The sequence below is a fragment of the Schistocerca nitens genome, chromosome 4, assembly GCF_023898315.1.
Source record: "Schistocerca nitens isolate TAMUIC-IGC-003100 chromosome 4, iqSchNite1.1, whole genome shotgun sequence".
Classification (NCBI taxonomy): Eukaryota; Metazoa; Arthropoda; class Insecta; order Orthoptera; family Acrididae; genus Schistocerca; species Schistocerca nitens.
Genome location: NC_064617.1, coordinates 942,980,525 through 943,000,923, shown reverse-complemented (window position 1 = coordinate 943,000,923; position 20,399 = coordinate 942,980,525). Strand labels below are relative to the sequence as shown.

Sequence of the window (20,399 nt, the reverse complement as noted above, 5' to 3'; positions counted from 1 at the left end):
AAGACGAGATGGAAAATATGATACCGTGAGAAGAATTTGACAAATATCTGAAAGATCTAAGTCAAAAGAAGACCCCAGGAGTAGATGACATTCCTTTAGTACTACTGATAGCCTCGAGAGAGAGCCAGCCATGACAAAACTCTCCGATCTGGTGTCCAAAATGTATGAGATAGGCGGAATACCCTCATACTTCAAGAAGAAGTTTCTGACAGGTGTGAAAATAACCGAACTACCAGTTTAATAAACCATGGTTGCGAGATAATAACTAGTATTCTTTACAGATGAATGGAAAACTGGTAAAGCAGACGTCGAAGAAAATCAGTTTGGATTCTGGAGAAATGTAGGAACACATGTGGCAATACTGACCCTACGAGATATCTTAGAAGATAAGATAAGGAAAGACAAACCTACATTTATAGCGCTTCTAGAGTTAGAGACAGCTTTTGACATTCTCTACTGGAATATACTCTTTGAAATTTTGAAGGTAGCAGCAGTAAAATACTGAAAGTGAAAGACTATTTACAAATTGTACAGAAACCAGATGGCAGTGATAGGAATCCAGGGGCATGAAAGGGAAGCAGTACTTGAAAAGATAGTGACACAGGGTTGTAGCCTAACCCTAATGTTATTCAATATCTATATTCAACAAACACTAAAGGTAACTAAAGACAAATTTGGAGTAGGTATTAAAGTTCAGGAAGAAGAAATAAAAACTTTGAGGTCTGCTGATCACATTGTAATTCTTTCATGCAAAGGACTTGGAAGAGCTGTTGAATGGAGTAGACAGTGTTTCGAAAGGAGGATATGCAATGAACATCAACAAAAGCAAAACAAGGATAATGGAATGTAATAGAGTTAAATCAGGTGATGCTAAGGGAATCAGATCAAGAAACGAGGCACCTGAAGTAGTAAATCAGTTTTGCTCTTTGGGCAGCAAAATAACAGATAATAGACAAAGTAGAGACGATATCAAATGTAGACTATCAATGTCAAGAAAAACATTTCCAAAGAAGGAAAATCTGTCACTCTCGAAAATAGATATAAGAGTGAGGAAGTCTTTTCTGAAGATATTTGTCTAGAGTGTAGCCATGTATGGATGTAAAACATGGACAATAAACAGTTTAGAAGAAAAGAGAATAAAAGCAGAAGAATGATGAAGATTAGATGGGTCGTTCACGTAACTAATGGAGGCGTACTAAATAGGATTGGGGAGACAGGAAATTTGTGGCACAACTTCACCAAGAGAAAGGATCGGTTGACAGGACACATTCTGAGACATCAGGGGATCACCAATTTAGTATTTGAGATAATAATCGTAGAGGTAGACCAAGAGATGAATATACCAAGCAGATTCAGAAAGATGTAGGTTGCAGTAGCTATTCAGGGATGAAGAACCTTGCACAGGATAGAGTAGCATATAGAGCTGCATCAAACCAGTCTTCAGACCGAAGAACACAGTTACAACAGTATCATATGCAAGAAGTACTAATTCTGCTAGCTGAATGCAAAGTGGACAGTTGTTCACATAGGTAAGGAATAGGAGAGGACTGAAAGTTGAATACTATGGGACGCCATCTGTGATAGCGCCTGACTTGCTAACACTTTCTAGCCTTGTTTGAATTATTCAGTAAACCTTTTTGAATTCTGATAATTAAGTGTGATTCAAACCAGTTGTGTTTAACGTCATTAGCTGCATAAAATTTAACTTTTTCTGAGAGTGTAAGATGATCTACACAATGAAATTCTTTAGAACGACCACAAGAAATAATATCTGGTGCAATTGTATTGCTTAAGAGCTGTAATATTTAGTGGGTGAATCTATGAATAGCATTCTGATTCCAGCAATTCTTCTGAAACCTAATCTGTGACATGCAAAGCAACTTGTTTCTACTTAAATATGAGGCTACCCTTGAGTAAATTAATTTTTCGGTACTTTGGGAAAAATATGTCACTAAGGAAGTAGTATGTTAATTATGAAAGTGGTTCTTCCCACCTTTTTAATAAAGAGGTTTAACAATCGCATATTTTAATCTGTCTAAAAGAATTCCCTGTGCCATTGATGCGTTATATATATCACTAAGGACGTTACTTATTAAGTTAAAACAACTTTTCAGAATTCTGTTTGAAATAATATCAACACCATGTAATCTTTCGTTTTTTAGACTTTTTATAAATCTGTTAATTTCACAGATGTCTGTTGATGCTACTTCTAGCTTCTTAAAGTTTTATTGAATGATATTCTTATTATATTCTCTTCCATCTTCGATGGAATTATTTAATCCAGTTTTTTCTGCTACACATGGAAAGTGATTGTTAAAAGTGCTTGTAACTTCTAAATTATTAATCACAATATTGTCATTTAGTCTGAATGTTGGGATATATTCTACACTGGCTGACTGCTCCCTCCCCATTTAACAGTAGTAGTAGTAGCTTTATTCATCTGTAGATCTCTTTTTACAAGGATATAGGACATGTCGAAGTATTTATAAATTTAGATCAATTTAAAATAAGCTAATTCGTTACAAAAAGGTACGGCCAAACTTTCAGGAAACATTCCTCAGACACAAATAAAGAAAAGATGTTATGTGGACATGTGTCCGGAAATGCTTAATTTCCATGTTAGAGCTCATTTTAGTTTCGTCCACCTACGCTCAATGGAGCACGTTATCATGATTTAATACGGGATACTCTACCTGTGTTGCTAGAACATGTGCCTTTACAAGTACGACACAACATGTGGTTCATGCACGATGGAGCTCCTGCACATTTCAGTCGAAGTGTTCGTACGCTTCTCAACAGCAGATTCGGTGACCGATGGATTGGTAGAGGCGGACCAATTCCATGGTCTCCACGCTCTCCTGACCTCACCCCTCTTGACTTTCATTTATGGGGGCATTTGAAAGTTCTTGTCTACGCAACCCTGGTACCAAATGTAGAGACTCTTCGTGCTCTTATTGTGGACGGCTGTGATACAATACGCCATTCTCCAGGGCTGCATCAGCGCATCAGGGATTCCATGCGACGGAGGGTGGACGCATGTATCCTCGCTAACGGAGGACATTTTGAACATTTCCTGTAACAAAGTGTTTGAAGTCACGCTGGTAAGTTCTGTTGCTGTGTGTTTCCATTCCATAATTAATGTGATTTGAAGAGAAGTAATAAAATGAGCTCTAACATGGAAAGTAAGCGTTTCCGGGCACATGTCCACATAACATATTTTCTTTCTTTGTGTGTGAGGAATGTTTCCTGAAAGTTTGGCCTTACCTTTTTGTAACACCCTGTACACACATATTTACAGACTTCTAGTTAGATACAATCATTAGATTTACTTCTGGTGTACAATACGTTTTTTACAAATAATTTATTAAATAATGTAATGCCACATTGTTCACTCATATCTCACTATCAGTCACTGCACACATTATACACACATTGTTTCGTAGCACTTCACTCACTACACACACAGTATTCCGTATTGTTATAATTTTATTATCTGTATTACCAATTTCTGTCAGGACATGCGTACTTCTGGAGTTTTAATGACTTTCCTTAAAATATTACAGTATTTTTGTTGTAAGCAAGTAATGTCCGGTCTTGACTTATTTTGACCTCATTATTGTAATTTTTGTTAAGTGCTAAGTACAAAGATTGAGAAAAGTATTGTATCTTGATGAATCATTCCTTGAGAAATGGAACAAAAAAAATGGTTCAAATGGCTCTGAGCACTATGGGACTCAACTGCTGAGGTCATTAGTCCCCTAGAACTTAGAACTAGTTAAACCTAACTAACCTAAGGACATCACAAACATCCATGCCCGAGGCAGGATTCGCACCTGCGACCGTAGCGGTCTTGCCTATAATGGAACAATGGCATCCAAACCGTGGCTTGTGTAAAAGTTAAATACAAAATAAAAATACACAAACGCAGGAAAAGGTAACACAAAGAAGGTGTTTTTCGACATAGAAAAAAGTTAGTAAGCGTGTTTCTACAACTGAAACGTGAAGTCCATTCAAATTTCGTGACAGTCGCATAAGAGTCGGCAAGAAGCGAGACTATGACAACACAAATTAGATTTTTTAAATACACGTTGTAACAGTCGTGAGCATTAGTTACCTTTGAGACTGATCGTGGTGAAATGATGTTAGCCAAAAATGCCTTTAAGGCAACTAGGACACTCTTACCAACACCTTATTGTGTTTGCACGAGGTCGTGTATAGGGCTACGAGAAGCTGGAAGTTCGTTCTGCGTTACTGCAGAAAGACTAGGCAGGAATGTAGCCACTGTACATGGCTGCTGGCAGCGTGAGTCGCGAGAATGTACGGTCGCAAGGAGGCCGGGCTCTGGACTGCCACTTGTCACTACCGACATGGAAGACCATCGTGTCTGGCGTCTGGCTGTGGTGTATCGTGCTGCATTTGCAGCATCAGTCTAAGCAGGTCATGGCACCACACTAATAGAACTGTCACAAAATCGGCTACTTCAAGGACAGCTTCGAGACAGACGTCCTGTAGCCTGCATTTGAGACATTACTGGTGACAATTGAGAGCTCATTGGAGGTTGGGATGGACGTCTGTTTTCTAATGAAATCCAGTTCTGCCTCGGTGGAAGTGATGTCCGTATGTTGGTTAGAAGAAGCAACCGATTTGTCTGTCTGCTAGACACACTGGTCCTACACCTGGAAATATGTTCTGACGTGCGATTTCGTATGATAATAGGAGCATTTCCAGAAGGTAGCAACTCCGATGGCCTTGTTGGTTCCCTCGATCAGGTCTTGTGTTCTGCAGGGCTTTCAGGTTGAGGACATATTAACAGGTGGGCTGAGTATTGTGTTATCCGCACTCGCAGGATGTATCTCCATCGGCTGGAAGATGCCCCATTTTCGCATGTTGGCCTTGCATAGGGGAACGCCCACCCTAAGACGATGAATCCCACACACCCTTACTGCAAATGTGTACGTCAGTTTAGTGATTCGACCTGTTGTGCTGCTATGCTTGAAGAGCATCTCAGGACGTGTTTTCTATCAGGATAGCGCTCGCCCAATAACTGCTGTTGTATTCCAACAGAATGTTCAGAGTGTCTACATGTTGCCTTTGCCCGCTAGATCACCTGCCCTGTCTCCAATCGAGCACATAAGAGACACCATCGGACGACAATTCCAGTGTCATCCACAAACAGCTTTAACCGAACTTATATTGACTGTTCATGTGCAACAGACATGGAACTCCACTGCACAAACTGACACCCTACAGCTGTTCAACAAAATGCAGGCACGTTTCCACGCTTACATTCAACATTCTGGCGTTTACGCCGGTTATTAATGTACCAGAAATTCACATATGCAATGGCGTATCGGTGCTTAATTGACCAACGATCTTGCAATGTTAATCAGTTAAACATGTTACCTAGACAAATATATTCCCGAAATTTCATTACTCTGCATTAATTATTTTTTGGCGATTGGATTTTTCCGTTAGTGTTAACGAAATGTATAACAACTTAGCCACCTCCATTTAAAACCCGTTGGGTATATACTGGTCACATGTCCCATAATGTGTCTCATATTCGCTTGTTAGTTGGTCTACAATGCACAAAAAAATTATTTAATCATCCACATTTTGGTAAGAGACCTGTACTAATTCCTGGCAGCTCATTTAATAATCTCACTATTTACAGCTATAGCTTCGTTTTTTTAAACTCAATTGCTGTATTATATCTTTCACATGAACCCATGCGATATCTGTACATAAGAGATGCATATGGTACAGTTTTCTTCCAGATAATAGCTCACATTTAAACATTTCAATGCATATAACATGATCTGTAGCACATTGCACATGTTGTTGCTCACATACCGTAAGGTTGACTGAGGAATCATAGGTGTTGTAGAGGGTGAGAGTCGATTGCAGTGCTGGAATAGGGATGAGGGATGAAGGAAGAAAGATGGTGGGACACTGTGTGTTTGTGTGTGTGTGTGTTTGTTTTCTTTTTGGTGAACAGTGAACGGGTTTGAATATTGTTGTTTTGATATGCTGTTTTGGTCATTGAGCGCATTTCCATTTTCATTTATGCCCTCGCATTGTGTTTTAACCCTGTGAACTAATGATTTTATTTTGTTAGATGGCTACTAATATGAAGTAGGTACGTTCAGTCTTAAATGCCCCTACATGTTCTTTGCTACTGACATTAAAATTTCTTGCATTTGTCCATATATATTTAGAGTCTGAAGCTATTACACATTAACCCAGATGTTCATCAACTGTTGTATTTATCTTTCTCTTCTGTCACAGTTTTTAATGTCCTTTCTATTGTGCAGTTTGTCTTGACGGATATATTAATTTCATGTTTTTTGAAGCTGCTACTAATTTTGTGTGTAAACTGTTTGTGATACATTCTGCCGTGCCATTTTGTGTTAGTGTTGCGGGAACAGTTTTGTGGTGTGTTTTTGCAATATGTGTCACTGATATGTCTTGGTGTACCTGCATTGCTTTAATTTTACTGTCTTCTGTTTGTATTACCTTTTCGATGGTGTTGTGTAGTTTATATCCTGTCTTCCTGTTGTATCCACTATTTTGTCCTGTATTGACAATCATCTTTAGTCTTTCATGATACTCTTGTTTGCAATAAATCTAATGGCTAAAATTTTTTGAGAATGTGGATCTTTCGATGTCTTGTGTATTATCGTATCTGTAGATGTTTCCTTTTTGCTAATTTATAAACTGTCAAATTTAGTGATTTGGAGTTTGAGGTAGTGCATTGTTTTTTTTCTGTTTGTACTTCCATAGTAAATGCATTTGGACTGGTTTCTGACCATTGGTACTGCTCGAAGGTTTCTGCTAGGCTTAGTTTCTATGATTTTGTATTTTTTGCCATCCTTAAATGTATTTTTCAGCTTCATTTAAAATGAGTCAATGGGGTCATATTTTAGTTCCTCCACATTTGTTTTCCTTTGCTTTATTCATGTATTCTCATGTATCCATGAGGGTGAGGAGAGCCCCAGTATATGTTGCAAACAGCTTCTTTATTAGCTTGCACATAACTGGTGGTTACAATAGAGCAGAGGAAAAATTAACTCAACTTTTTCAGCAATTCTAAAGGCGTGACCCAGTCTTCTCCAACAGCATGTAGACGAGAGCTTAAGCGATGGACTGCAAGCAGGCAGTACATGATCCGGCCAGCTCTCGCCGACGGAAACTGACTGCAGTGGTCCCTAGACTGACTGAAGTAGTTACATTTCAGCAAGAGATGTGTTGTCCCGTCGTCACACGTGACCAAAAGCAGGCGTGATTTTGAGGTACAGCCAGCAACACCTTGCTGATGGCTGGCGAGGTATTCCGTGGTCTGTAGTTCTCGGTGCGCCTCCTGGCGGTCTGGGGTTATACTTGATGTTCTCCGCATGGTTGTACGGAATGCACGAGCGTCGCCTACTTTGAATCGCGCATTCTAATTGACGTGAGAGTTTCCTGATGGTGCTCCTGGTCACCATACACCGTTCCCTTCCTTTCCTGTAGTTTGTTCTTAGTGCTGTTCATCATCTCCGTACCCCAGAGCACCGTACTGCAACAACTACGTTTCGTTTCCATACAATGTTGCGCTACAGGAGTAGCGTCATCATGTATGTGACTCCAGCCTCTATTCACTGTCCTTTTCCTGTTATGGTTGCAGTGTTCTACATGCAAGTGGAACAACAAAGATTTACTAATATCATTATGTATTTCACATTTGTAATAGGTGTTTGTGTACGAAATGTTTGTTCCTATAAACTGTGTAAATTAGTCTCCTTATTTCATACCTGTTATCCTGTTACTCACTGATACAAGTTCTGTTTAATTGCTTCGTTGCAAAGACGGGGGGGGGGGGGGGGGGGGCGTTTGTCCCGAAACCTGGCAGGAAATCCAAGGAGATTTTGGTCGTATGTGAAGTATGCTAGCGGCAAGACACAATCAGTGCCTTCTCTGCGATATACCAATGGAGATACTATCGAAGACAGTGCCCCCAAAGCAGAGTTACTGAACACAGGCTTCCGGAATTCCTTCACCAAAGAAGACGACGTAGATGTTCCAAAATACGAATCAAGAACAGCTGGCAACATGACTAACATAGAAGTAGATATCCTCGGAGTAGTGAAGCAGTATAAATCACTTAATAAAAGCAACTCTTATGGTCCAGACTGTATACTAACTAGGTTCCTTTCAGAATATACGGATGCAATAGCTCCATACTTAACAATCATTTACAACGAAAGATCCGTACCCAAAGACTGCAAAGCTGCACAGGTCACACCAATATTCAAGAAAGGTAGTAGGAGTAATCCACTAAATTACAGGCCCACCTGATTAACGTCGACATGCAGCAAGATTTTGGACCAGATACTGCATTGTGTTCGGACATTATGAATTACCTCGAAGAAAACGGTCTATTGGCACACAGTCAACACGGATTTAGAAAACATAGTTCTTGCGAAACACAACTAGCTCTTTACACACACGAAGTGTAGAGTGCTGTTGACGATGGATTTCAAATGGATTCCGTATTTTTTGATTTCTTGAATACCTTTGACACTGTACCATACAAGCCGCTGTCAGAGAGGTCACAGTTCTTAGTAACTGACGGAAAGTCATCGAGTAAATCAGAAGAGCTTTGGGGCGTTCCCCAAGGTAGTATTATAGGCCCTTTGTTATTCATTATCTATATAAACGATTTGGAAGACAATTTGAGCAGCCATCTTACGTTGTTTTCAGATGAGGTTGTCATTTTATCGTTTAGCAAAGTCATCAGAAGATCAAAACAAATTGGTATACAATTTAGCAAAGATATCTGTATGGTGTCAAAATTAGCAACTGACCCTAAATAATGAAAAGTGTGAGATTATGCACAATAGTGCTAAAAGGAATCCTTTAAACTTCGGTTACACAAAACATCAGTCAAATATAAAGGCCGTAAATTCAACAGAATACCTAGTAATTACAATTACGAACGACTTAAATTGGAAGGAATACATAGAAAATGTTGTAGGGAAGGCTAACAATAGACTGCGTTTTATCGGCAGGACACTTAGAAAATGTAACAGATGTACTAAAGATAATGCCTACGCTACACTTGTCCATCCTCTTTTAGAATACTGCTGCACGCTGTGGGATACTTACCAGATACGATTGACGGAGTACATCGAAAAAGTTCAAAGAAGGGCAGCATGTTTTGTATTATTGCAGAATAGGGGAGAAAGTCTCACTGAAATGATGTAGGATTTGGGATGGACATTATTACTCTTCTCACGAAATTCCAGTCACCAACTTTCTCCTCTGAATGCGAAAATATTTTGTTGACGTCCACCTACAAAGGGAGAAACGATCACCACGATAAAATAATGGAAATCAGAGCTCACACGGAAAGATAAAGGTGTTCGCTTTTTCCGCGCGCTATAGGAGATTGGACTAATAGATAATTGTGAAGGTGGTTCAATGAAATCTCTGCCAGGCATTTAAATGTGATTTGTAATCGATGTAGATGTAGATGAAGGGTAACGGACATTTTTTTTTCAAATATCACTCGTATACTGCTTCAGTGTTGTTTTTATTTAGATATTTCCTTTGTATGTTGCTCCGGCCTTGAAGACATTTTAGAGAGATGGTGTGGATCGCCTTGTTTCTGTTGTCCTTGGCAACGTAGATTCATAACTACGTTTTTCATATTTCCTCTTTCCAAGTTCTTACTGTCCGCTTTGATGTTTACTCTTCTGTGTTTGTTGATTCGTCGGAGTTGGCATTGTTCTTCGTTTTACTGTCCATGTCTTGATCAATGAAAGCTTCAAAACGTATGTGGAACAAAATTAGTCAAAAGGTAAGGAAGGTACATGTAAGAATACGCAAATTAAACTCCGCTCACAATTGCATTTTTATTCGGCTAGTAAGGGCATATGGCACAGGACAGTCTTAATTTCTTCTGATAATTTGAGAGGCCGATGTCTTTTGTCGTTTAATGGCGTATATTTTTACACCTGCTGTTTCTAAAACAACTGCAGATGTTGTGGAAACGGCGTAACAGATAGATCTGTTAATCAGTGAGGTAAACATCCACAGTCACTAGCTAACAGCGTTCAGCACCTGATGCATGGACGGGAACACACGCGAAGCTGATGGCGCCAGGTTAACTGTTCATTAGTGCAGCAGCCTTCTGACCATAGGCCAACCACCGACGGAGATGATGTTTGAAGTCACACTCAGTGGTACAGTTACGGGTTGGCCCAGCGTGCGAACAGATACCCCACCAAAGTTGATCGTGTTCTGAACAGCGTTCACTGGTGCTGCTGTCTGTTTTACTGCGCTGGAGAAAGGAATGCTTCCAAAGTTGATGATGCCTGGAATCTGGCTCGTGGATGGACCAGCTGGTGGCGCCCATATGCGAACAGGAACGCCACCGAAGGTGACAGTATTTGGTGCCGAGCTCGATGGTGCAGCGGAAATGGTGGTGTCTGCAGGTAGTCCCAGTGGTTCAGCCACAGGACCGATAGCGGCACAAGGTGGAGCGTCGACATCGGCATCTACAGCGTCTTCTGGATCCTCGGCGTTGTAGACTGCCCCGCCCTGTGCCGATAACGACATGAGTACTGCTGGTATCTCATAAAAAATTGTTACTTATCCACAACTTATTTCATTATTTACTCATAAACCAGTTAGTTCAAGGAAAGTGATAAGATTTACGATAGTTCTCATTTATTCTTCCGACTCTGTTGCATAATTTTATCTTCATGTACTTGCGTCAACAACCGTCTTGTCTACTCAGAACTACCTTAGTACTGTGATGTGTGTTTCTCAGTAAACAAAACAGGTTGCTGACACAAATACCTAGATCTGAAGATGATCCAGAGTAATCGAAACATGTAATGTAATTAAAAATGTGAATCTGAGTCGGGACAATAAATGAGAATTATCGTAAATATCTAAACTGTTGCTGAATCTCTAAAGACGATTACGTCGACTGTAGTGAAGAAATGAGGTGTAACAGAAACTCTGAACTTAATACCAATTTTAAGGACCTCGTAGTAGTCGAACTAAAGCATTAGTGTTACCACGGAACCGCCCGCATCTCGTGGTCGTGCGGTAGCGTTCTCGCTTTCCACGCCCGGGTTCCCGGGTTCGATTCCCGGCGGGGTCAGGGATTTTCTCTGCCTCGTGATGGCTGGGTGTTGTGTGTTGTGTGCTGTCCTTAGGTTAGTTAGGTTTAAGTAGTTCTAAGTTCTAGGGGACTTATGACCACAGCAGTTGAGTCCCATAGTGCTCAGAGCCATTTGAACCATTTTGAACCACGGAACCAAAATACCGCATGACGGGCGAAGCAAGAAAGATATAATAAACCGAGTAGCACACGGAAAGGGGACAGTGCTATATAGCATCAAAAATAGCCGTAATTTGTAGAAGAAATTACTGAAATGTACGTTTGCGATAGGGTGGTACTATTGGAGTCCAGAAAACAACAGAAACGAAGCGTTTGAGATATGTTGTTACAGAAGGATGCTTCAAATCAAGTGCAACGATAGAAAATGGCGAGGTCCTCCTTACGATCCAAGAGGAGGGGCGCAAAAGACCGACGGAAAGAAGAGACAGAAAGACAGAACATGTGTTAAGGCAGCACGGGATAACTTTCATGACACAAGAGTGAGTCGTAGAGATTATAAATGGCAGAGGACGACAGAGATTTGGAATAGATCCAACAAATAATCGAGAACGTTGGGTGTATGTTCTACAGTGAAATCAAGAGTTTGGCGCTTTAGGGGAAGTCGCTGTAGACCACACCCTATCAGAAAGAAGACTGATACAGAGAATCGCACCGAAAGACCAATTACCGAGCGCTCATGCTTGCCAGACACGATCTGTCATGGAACTAAGATCATTTGACAGTGAGGACGTACATGTTAATTGTGTCCTGAGTCATGACTGTGGCAGGTAAGACGATGTCAGTTTTAAGATGGCTTCAGCTTGCATGAATACCTGTTAATGCTCTCCCGCCTCTAAACTAAGAAATAAGCAAAGTTGTGAAATAATATCAGAAACAAGGCAGAAACAGAATTATTTCCGAAAAAAATGAAGCGGGTTATGATGACTGAGGGCGTGCTATTCAGATGCAGATGCTCTGCTCTCATGTTATATTTCGAATGAATTATTTGTCACACTTCAGTTAGCCGGCCTGTGTGGCCGAGCGGTTCTAGGTGCTACAGTCTGGAACCGCGTGACCGCTACGGTCGCAGGTTACAATCCTGCCTCGGACATGAATGTGTGTGATGTCCTTAGGTTAGTTAGGTTTAAGTAGTTCGGTCTAGGGGTAGCGTCTTTGATTCATAAACAAAACGTTTTCGGTCCCGGGTTCGATCCTCGCCACTGCCTTAATTTTGATAAATAATCAGCATTGGCGGCCGAAGACTTCCGGCATAAGAAGTCAGCCTCATTCTGCCAACGGCCTTGTCAAAGAGGGCAGAGGAGCGGATAGAGGTTCAGGGCACTCTCTTGTCCTAGGGGTGGGAAATCGCCCCTAAAGGCGGAAGAATCAGCAATGATCAACGACATGAGGATGCAGAAGGCAATGGAATCCACTGCATTAAATACACGTAACGTGTATCCACAGGACATGTGGCCTGTAATTGAAGAAGTGTCATGATGAACTCTCCATTGGCAAAAGATTTCGGAATAGTCCCCCATTCGGATCTCCGGGAGGGGACTGCCAAGGGGGAGGTTACCATGAGAAAAAGATTGAATAATCAACGAAAGGATAACGTTCTACGAGTCGGGGCGTGGAATGTCAGAAGCTTGAACGTGGTAGGGAAACTAGAAAATCTGAAAAGGGAAATGCAAACGCTCAATCTAGATAGAGTAGGGGTCAGTGAAGTGAAGTGGAAGGAAGACAAGGATTTCTGGTCAGATGAGTATCGGGTAATGTCAACAGCAGCAGAAAATGGTATAACAGGTGTAGGATTCGTTATGAATAGGAAGGTAGGGCAGAGGGTGTGTTACTGTGAACAGTTCAGTGACCGGGTTGTTCTAATCAGAATCGACAGCAGACCAACACCGACAACGATAGTTCAGGTATACATGCCGACGTCGCAAGCTGAAGATGAACAGATAGAGAAAGTGTATGAGGATATTGAAAGGGTAATGCAGTATGTAAAGGGGGACGAAAATCTAATAGTCATGGGCGACTGGAATGCATTTGTAGGGGAAGGAGTAGAAGAAAAGGTTACAGGAGAATTTGGGCTTGGGACAAGGAATGAAAGAGGAGAAAGACTAATTGAGTTCTGTAACAAGTTTCAGCTAGTAATAGCGAATACCCTGTTCAAGAATCACAAGAGGAGGATGTATACTTGGAAAAGGCCGGGAGATACGGGAATATTTCAAGTAGATTACGTCATGGTCAGACAGAGATTCCGAAATCAGATACTGGATTGTAAGGCGTACCCAGGAGCAGATATAGACTCAGATCACAATATATTAGTGATGAAGAGTAGGCTGAAGTTCAAGACACTAGTCAGGAAGAATCAATACGCAAAGAAGTGGGATACGGAAGTACTAAGGAATGACGAGATACGTTTGAAGTTCTCTAACGCTATAGAAACAGCAATAAGGAATAGCTCAGTAGGCGGTACAGTTGAAGAGGAATGGACATCTCTAAAAAGGGCCATCACAGAAGTTGGGAAGGAAAACATAGGTACAAAGAAGGTAGTTGCGAAGAAACCATGGGTAACAGAAGAAATACTTCAGTTGATTGATGAAAGGAGGAAGTACAAACATGTTTCGGGAAAATCAGGAATACAGAAATACAAGTCGCTGAGGAATGAAATAAATAGGAAGTGCAGGGAAGCTAAGACGAAATGGCTGCAGGAAAAATGTGAAGACATCGAAAAAGATATGATTGTCGGAAGGACAGACTCAGCATACAGTTAAGTCAAAACAACCTTTGGTGACATTAAAAGCAACGGTGGTAACATTAAGAGTGCAACGGGAATTCCACTGTTAAATGCAGAGGACAGAGCAGATAGGTGGAAAGAATACATTGAAAGCCTCTATGAGGGTGAAGATTTGTCTGATATGATAGAAGAAGAAACAGGGGTCGATTTAGAAGAGATAGGGGATCCAGTATTAGAATCGGAATTTAGAAGAGCTTTGGAGGACTTACGGTCAAATAAGGCAGAAGGGATAGATAACATTCCATCAGAATTTCTAAAATCATTGGGGGAAGTGGCAACAAAACGACTATTCACGTTGGTGTGTAGAATATATGAGTCTGGCGACATACCATCTGACTTTCGGAAAAGCATCATCCACACAATTCCGAAGACGGCAAGAGCTGACAAGTGCGAGAATTATCGCACAGTCAGCTTAACAGCTCATGCATCGAAGCTGCTTACAAGAATAATATACAGAAGAATGGAAAAGAAAATTGAGAATGCGCTAGGTGACGATCAGTTTGGCTTTAGGAAAAGTAAAGGGATGAGAAAGGCAATTCTGACGTTACGGCTAATAATGGAAGCAAGGCTAACGAAAAATCAAGACACTTTCATAGGATTTGTCGACCTGGAAAAAGCGTTCGACAATATAAAATGGTGCAAGCTGTTCGAGATTCTGAAAAAAGTAGGGGTAAGCTATAGGGAGAGACGGGTCATATACAATATGTATAACAACCAAGAGGGAATAATAAGAGTGGACGATCAAGAACGAAGTGCTCGTATTAAGAAGGGTGTAAGACAAGGCTGTAGCCTTTCGCACCTACTCTTCAATCTGTACATCGAGGAAGCAATGATGGAAATAAAAGAAAGGTTCAGGAGTGGAATTAAAATACAAGGTGAAAGGATATCAATGATACGATTCGCTGATGACATTGCTATCCTGAGTGAAAGTGAAGAAGAATTAAATGATCTGCTGAACGGAATGAACAGTCTAATGAGTATACAGTATGGTTTGAGAGTAAATCGGAGAAAGACGAAGGTAATGAGAAGTAGTAGAAATGAGAACAGCGAGAAACTTAACATCGGGATTGATGGTCACGAAGTCAATGAAGTTAAGGAATTCTGCTACCTAGGCAGTAAAATAACCAATGACGGACGGAGCAAGGAGGACATCAAAAGCAGACTCGCTATGGCAAAAAAGGCATGTCTGGCCAAGAGAAGTCTACTAATATCAAATACCGCCCTTAATTTGAGGAAGAAATTTCTGAGGAGGTACGTCTGGAGTACAGCATTGTATGGTAGTGAAACATGGACTGTGTGAAAACCGGAACAGAAGAGAATCGTAGCATTTGAGATGTGGTGCTATAGACGAATGTTGAAAATTAGGTGGACTGATAAGGTAAGGAATGAGGAGGTTCTACGCAGAATCGGAGAGGAAAGGAATATGTGGAAAACACTGATAAGGAGAAGGGACAGGATGATAGGACATCTGCTAAGACATGAGGGAATGACTTCCATGGTACTAGAGGGAGCTGTAGAGGGCAAAAACTGTAGAGGAAGACAGAGATTGGAATACGTCAAGCAAATAATTGAGGACGTAGGTTGCAAGTGCTACTCTGAGATGAAGAGGTTAGCACAGGAAAGGAATTCGTGGCGGGCCGCATCAAACCAGTCAGTAGACTGATGACCAAAAAAAAAAGTTCTAAGTTCTATTGGACTGTGACCTCAGATGTTAAGTCCGATAGTGCTCAGAGCCATTTGAACCACACTTCAGTTACAGCTTAAGTCACACACCGGGCAACATCCACAGCGCTGGGAGCGCACTCATGACACCACCGTGTAAGTAATTACAGGAAATAACTATGTTCCATATTACTTATGATCATGAGCTTTCTATTTCCAAAGTTTTTGCTGAGTGGAGACCCCACATCTGGGCACAAAGCACCCGGAAACTTTACTGGATGTAAGTAAACATTACGACCAGACTTACAGGACACGTACCTCAAACCGGGGAGAAGAAAATACGTAGTGTGGACGTGGATCCGATTACGCCATTTTTCCCTGTCCGTTTACTGCAACTCCGCATAGTATATTAACCGTGGGAGCACACACCAAATCAACACATACCAGGCGTAGCCCAGGCAATCCACTTTCGTGAATCAGTTGTTCAAAGTACCGTCCGTTAACACTGATACGTCCATCTTTCCGCATTCGTAAGGAATCATAGACGCGTTGAAGCTTCACCGTGAGTGCTGCGTACGATTTGGAAGTTTTTCAAAACACGATTTGAAATAATGTAACTTATGGTATGAAGTCATTGCCGTAAAGAAGTTCTGAAGAGTTTCGAGTGTTAAAAATCGGCTGTAAGAAATTGCATTTCTCGTGCTTTAGCCTAGATATATTTTTTTTGTATTAGCTTTCCTTTAATGCGTTAATTAGAGCCTACTATATCCTCACTTGGTTGAGTAGAGTACTGTGTGATATTGCGAGGGACATGTTCACTAACAATTGTATTTGAATGCAGAATCTTTGGTTGAGTGGTGTGTGGTTGACCTGTTACTATTATATGACAGCACCAGGCAAGTCAAAGGCAGAGCACGCGGCTGTTGCAGTGTTCTTTAAGCAGACGTGGGGGCAGCTCGGCAAATTATGGCGGCTCAGCGATTTGTAAATCACGATGTGCTAAGTGGAAGAGTGTGCTTCCGCATGCTTAAGAAAGCAAGGCAAGAGGGTCCAGGAACTATATTAAAAGTAAAAATTAACAGATTCACTGAAATCATTAAAATTGCTTCTAGACTTGCCACAAAATATCTCCATTCAATGTAGAATTCTTGATACCTAAGCGAACTCACTAAAATTATTACTATATGTATAAAATTAATATTGACACATTAATTAAACATTGCTTATGAAACCAATAACAAATGATACAGATACTCAAAATAACATGTGACAAACAGTTATGTAGCTCTTGATGCCAAATTGAGAATGACTATATTTCTGTTATTGATAAAATAAATACACAAACAACTGTAAATGATTTATTAAATAATCAGCGTAAGTATGCCAAAGCAAGGATTTCTCCACATATACTGAAACGATTATCGCCAGCATGAGAGCGAAATTGTTTTTTTCTATCAATCCATTTTTTAATGAGATTTTGGTAGCTTACTGTATGTGAGATTGTCATTTGACAAGCACTGGATACCAGCGTCGAGGCGAATGTAAGGTCGACAGTTTGACTAGGTTTCATGCAGTTTCGTCTGAATCGTACCACAAGCAAACACTGGAATGCTTAAATAAATCTAGAGAAGTTATTAGTACTGTATTGGATGCATCAACGTCTTTCGGAGGGAAGATGATTAGAATGTAATGTAAGACAAGACTGCTTCCAGAGGCTAATACTATGAATTTTGTTACAACTACGAGGACTATTCGGAAAAAGTCCGATCACTCCCGAAAAGGAAATCACAGTGAAAATCAAAAGTTTTTCACTTGTAATAGTTAGCTACATCTTGTAGCTACTGATGTATGCAGACGCCACTCCGATGGAGACATTTGTCGTAGTGTTGTACCAACTTTCGAATTCCCTCGTCATAAAAGGCAGCCGCCTGCGCTTTCCGCCAATTCTCTATGCTGGTCTAGACCTTTTTGTCTGTGCCAAAATATTGTCTTCATAGCCAGCGGTTCATGTCAGCAGAGATGAAACTCAGAGGGAGCGAATTACGCGCTGTATTACGAGTGATCAAAGACATCCCATGGAAGACGCTGAAGGAACATCTTCATTGCCCCTGTAGCGTGCGGACGTGAATCGTCATGAAGAAGGAAACGCATGACAATTATGTTACGTGGGCTGCATAACGTCAGGCGAAATCTCTCACTAGGCCGTCATACTTTTTATCCAGGCATCTTTACGTGCTCACTGTGCGCTCAGAAGTGAAAAGAGCGACGTGACGCGAGCGGCAGACATACAGGAGACACTGTCCACACGTATGTGCAGAGCTTGAACTGATTTTTGCTGTGGTTTCCATTTTGCACCTGATCTGACCAAACTTTTCGATTTGTTTATGTAAAGTATCCTCACGTAACTCTAAGCTGTGAACATTAATATTGTATTGATAATTATTACTGTAGAACCATCTAATCAAAGCCAAATAAAATAGTTTCTTTTTTTTGCCTTATGGCAATGCAAGTAATACTTAAAGATGTACTTCAAACACAAGTATGCTAATGTGCAGTCCGCTTGGCTGTGGTACAAAAAAATTTTGTTAGCATTTAAACGTTGAGCTCTTCAGAGGAACGGGTGCTGTAAAAGTTTGTTACACAGGAGAACCAATTTATGTGTTTAATCTTAGACCTAATTTCTCACCTTACTAAAGTCATCCAGTGACAGCTGTTGTGGAATCACAGCACTGTTGGCAGGCCAGTTGGCCAGAACTGCACCCTGAACTGCGTCCATAATATTGTGGGAGAGAGCAGTAAGGTCAGGTGAGAACCTATGGGAGGGAAGATCAGCAAACTGGCTGCTTATGGGAAGACCAGATATGGCGTTGTTAGAGCTGGGAGGTGAGCACATCGGTGTCAGGGGTACGTTGACGATGAACGTGTTGGCTGGATGGTTGTAGAGAAGCCTGCTGTAAGGCCAGAAATTGTAGGCATTCTTCAGGTTGAGAACAGTAGTGGCAGGTGGAGCAAGAACAAAGTGACTGGTGGGATAGCGAGGGGAGACGGCAGGAGGAGAATCTGCGTCGGAGTCAGCAGACGGACTTGGTGGAACGTTGGCACCAGGGAGATCTCCAAAGGAGGTGCTGTCAGGCGAATCGGCTCTAGGCTTGTTGACTGATGCAGCAGAGCTCTCTATACTGGCGATATTATCCGGACTTTTGGAAACGCTTTCTTGGGTCTTAACAGAAGAACTAGCTAGTAAGTTACTTACAGGAAAACTCTGAAATTCGTTGCTGGCAGAAAAGTCATCTTTGGCCTTGTAGTCGGACTGAGAAACATCGGAGGTTTGAAATTTCGGGAGATTGTTTGTATTCGTAACAGATGGTGATTTTGGAGGGGGACACACAGTGCCAGGTAACGGCAGTTTACCACCAGAAGAGAGATCCGATGAACTGTTGTCGTCCATCATGCTCTCAGAGGGGCTGCAAGGTCTTTCGAAGGAAGGAGCCGAGTTAAAAGTTTCGGAGCTATCAGTATCCTGAAGACTAGCAGCAGTCTTAGGGGTTGACGACGTTTCAGACAGGGTTCTGGAGCTTGCTGAGGGCAATTTGTCACGAGAAGCGAGGTCTACCTTTCGGTTGGCATTCAACGTGCTCTCTGAGGAACTACCAGAGTTTTTAGCAGAAGGAGACGAGTTGGACGTTTCGGAACTATCAGTAACTTCGAGACTAGCGGCGGTCTTAGGTGTTGACGACATTACAGAGGGACTGTTGGAGCTAGTTGAGGGTAATTTGCCACCAACAGCGAGACCTGTCTTACGATTGGTGTTCAGATTGCTCTCTGAGGAACCGTCAGGTTTTTCAGGGTAAGGAGACAGATCGGACGTTTCGGAACTATCAGTATTCCGGAGGCTAGCAGCATTCTTAGAAGTTGACGACATTTCAGACGGGCTATTGTAGCCAGCTGAAGGCAATTTACCACCTGTAGCGAGATCAATCTTGTGGCTGGGGCTCAGCTTGCTCTCTGAGGAACTGTCAGGCTTTCCGGTGGAAGGAGACGAGTTGGCCGTTTCGGAGCTGTCAATATCCTCGACACTAGCAGCAGTCTTAGGAGTTGATGACGTTTCAGACGGGGCTCTGGAGCTTGCTGAGGGCAATTTCTCACCAGAAACGAGATCTACCTTTCGGTTGGCATTTAACGAGCTCTCTGAGGAACTATCAGATTTTTCGGTGGAAGGAGACGAGTTGGACGTTTCGGAACTGTCAGTACCTTCGAGACTAGCGGCGGTCTTAGGAGTTGACGACATTAGAGACGGACTGTTGGAGTTAGCTGAGGGTAACCTGCCACCAGAAGCGACGCCTACCTTACGGTTGGCGTTCAGTTTGCTCTCTGAGGAACTGTCAAGTTTTTCATGATAAGGAGACAAATTTGACATTTTGGTGCCGCCCGTTTCAGATCGGACCGATTCACTAGTACCTAATGCGGCATCTACTTTTTGTACGACAGCTCCAATTCTGTCTTTTAGGACGACAGCGCCGGATGTCCCTCGTTTTGGTGAACATGGTGGGTGTGCATCTTTAGCCATGCCACCAGGCCTGGCGAAGGCAGCTGCAAGCACTGCACCTAGAAGAACCTGTAACAAAAACGAGTCACAGTGGTGTTTCACACAGTTGGTTAGCGAAATGAGACTGTGATACTTCCGTTATGAACAGAACCTATCCTTATATGACAAACCATTTATTACGTGAGTAATGATACGAAATACAACCCACGGACATACCTAATGCGTGTACGCATCCAACA

At 41.6% G+C, this 20,399-nt stretch overlaps 1 protein-coding gene across 1 annotated transcript in view; it reads right to left on the bottom strand.

Moving 5' to 3' along the window:
* LOC126252698 (mucin-4-like) overlaps positions 1–20,399 on the bottom strand; it is a 73,514-nt gene that overhangs the window by 26,182 nt on the left and 26,933 nt on the right. The window contains exons 2-3 of the mRNA XM_049953601.1: positions 18,301–20,229; positions 10,177–10,581 (exon numbers count right to left, since the gene is read on the bottom strand). Of these exons, the coding sequence (XP_049809558.1) occupies positions 10,177–10,581; positions 18,301–20,229 (2,334 nt within the window). The remainder of the gene's footprint in view (positions 1–10,176; positions 10,582–18,300; positions 20,230–20,399) is intronic.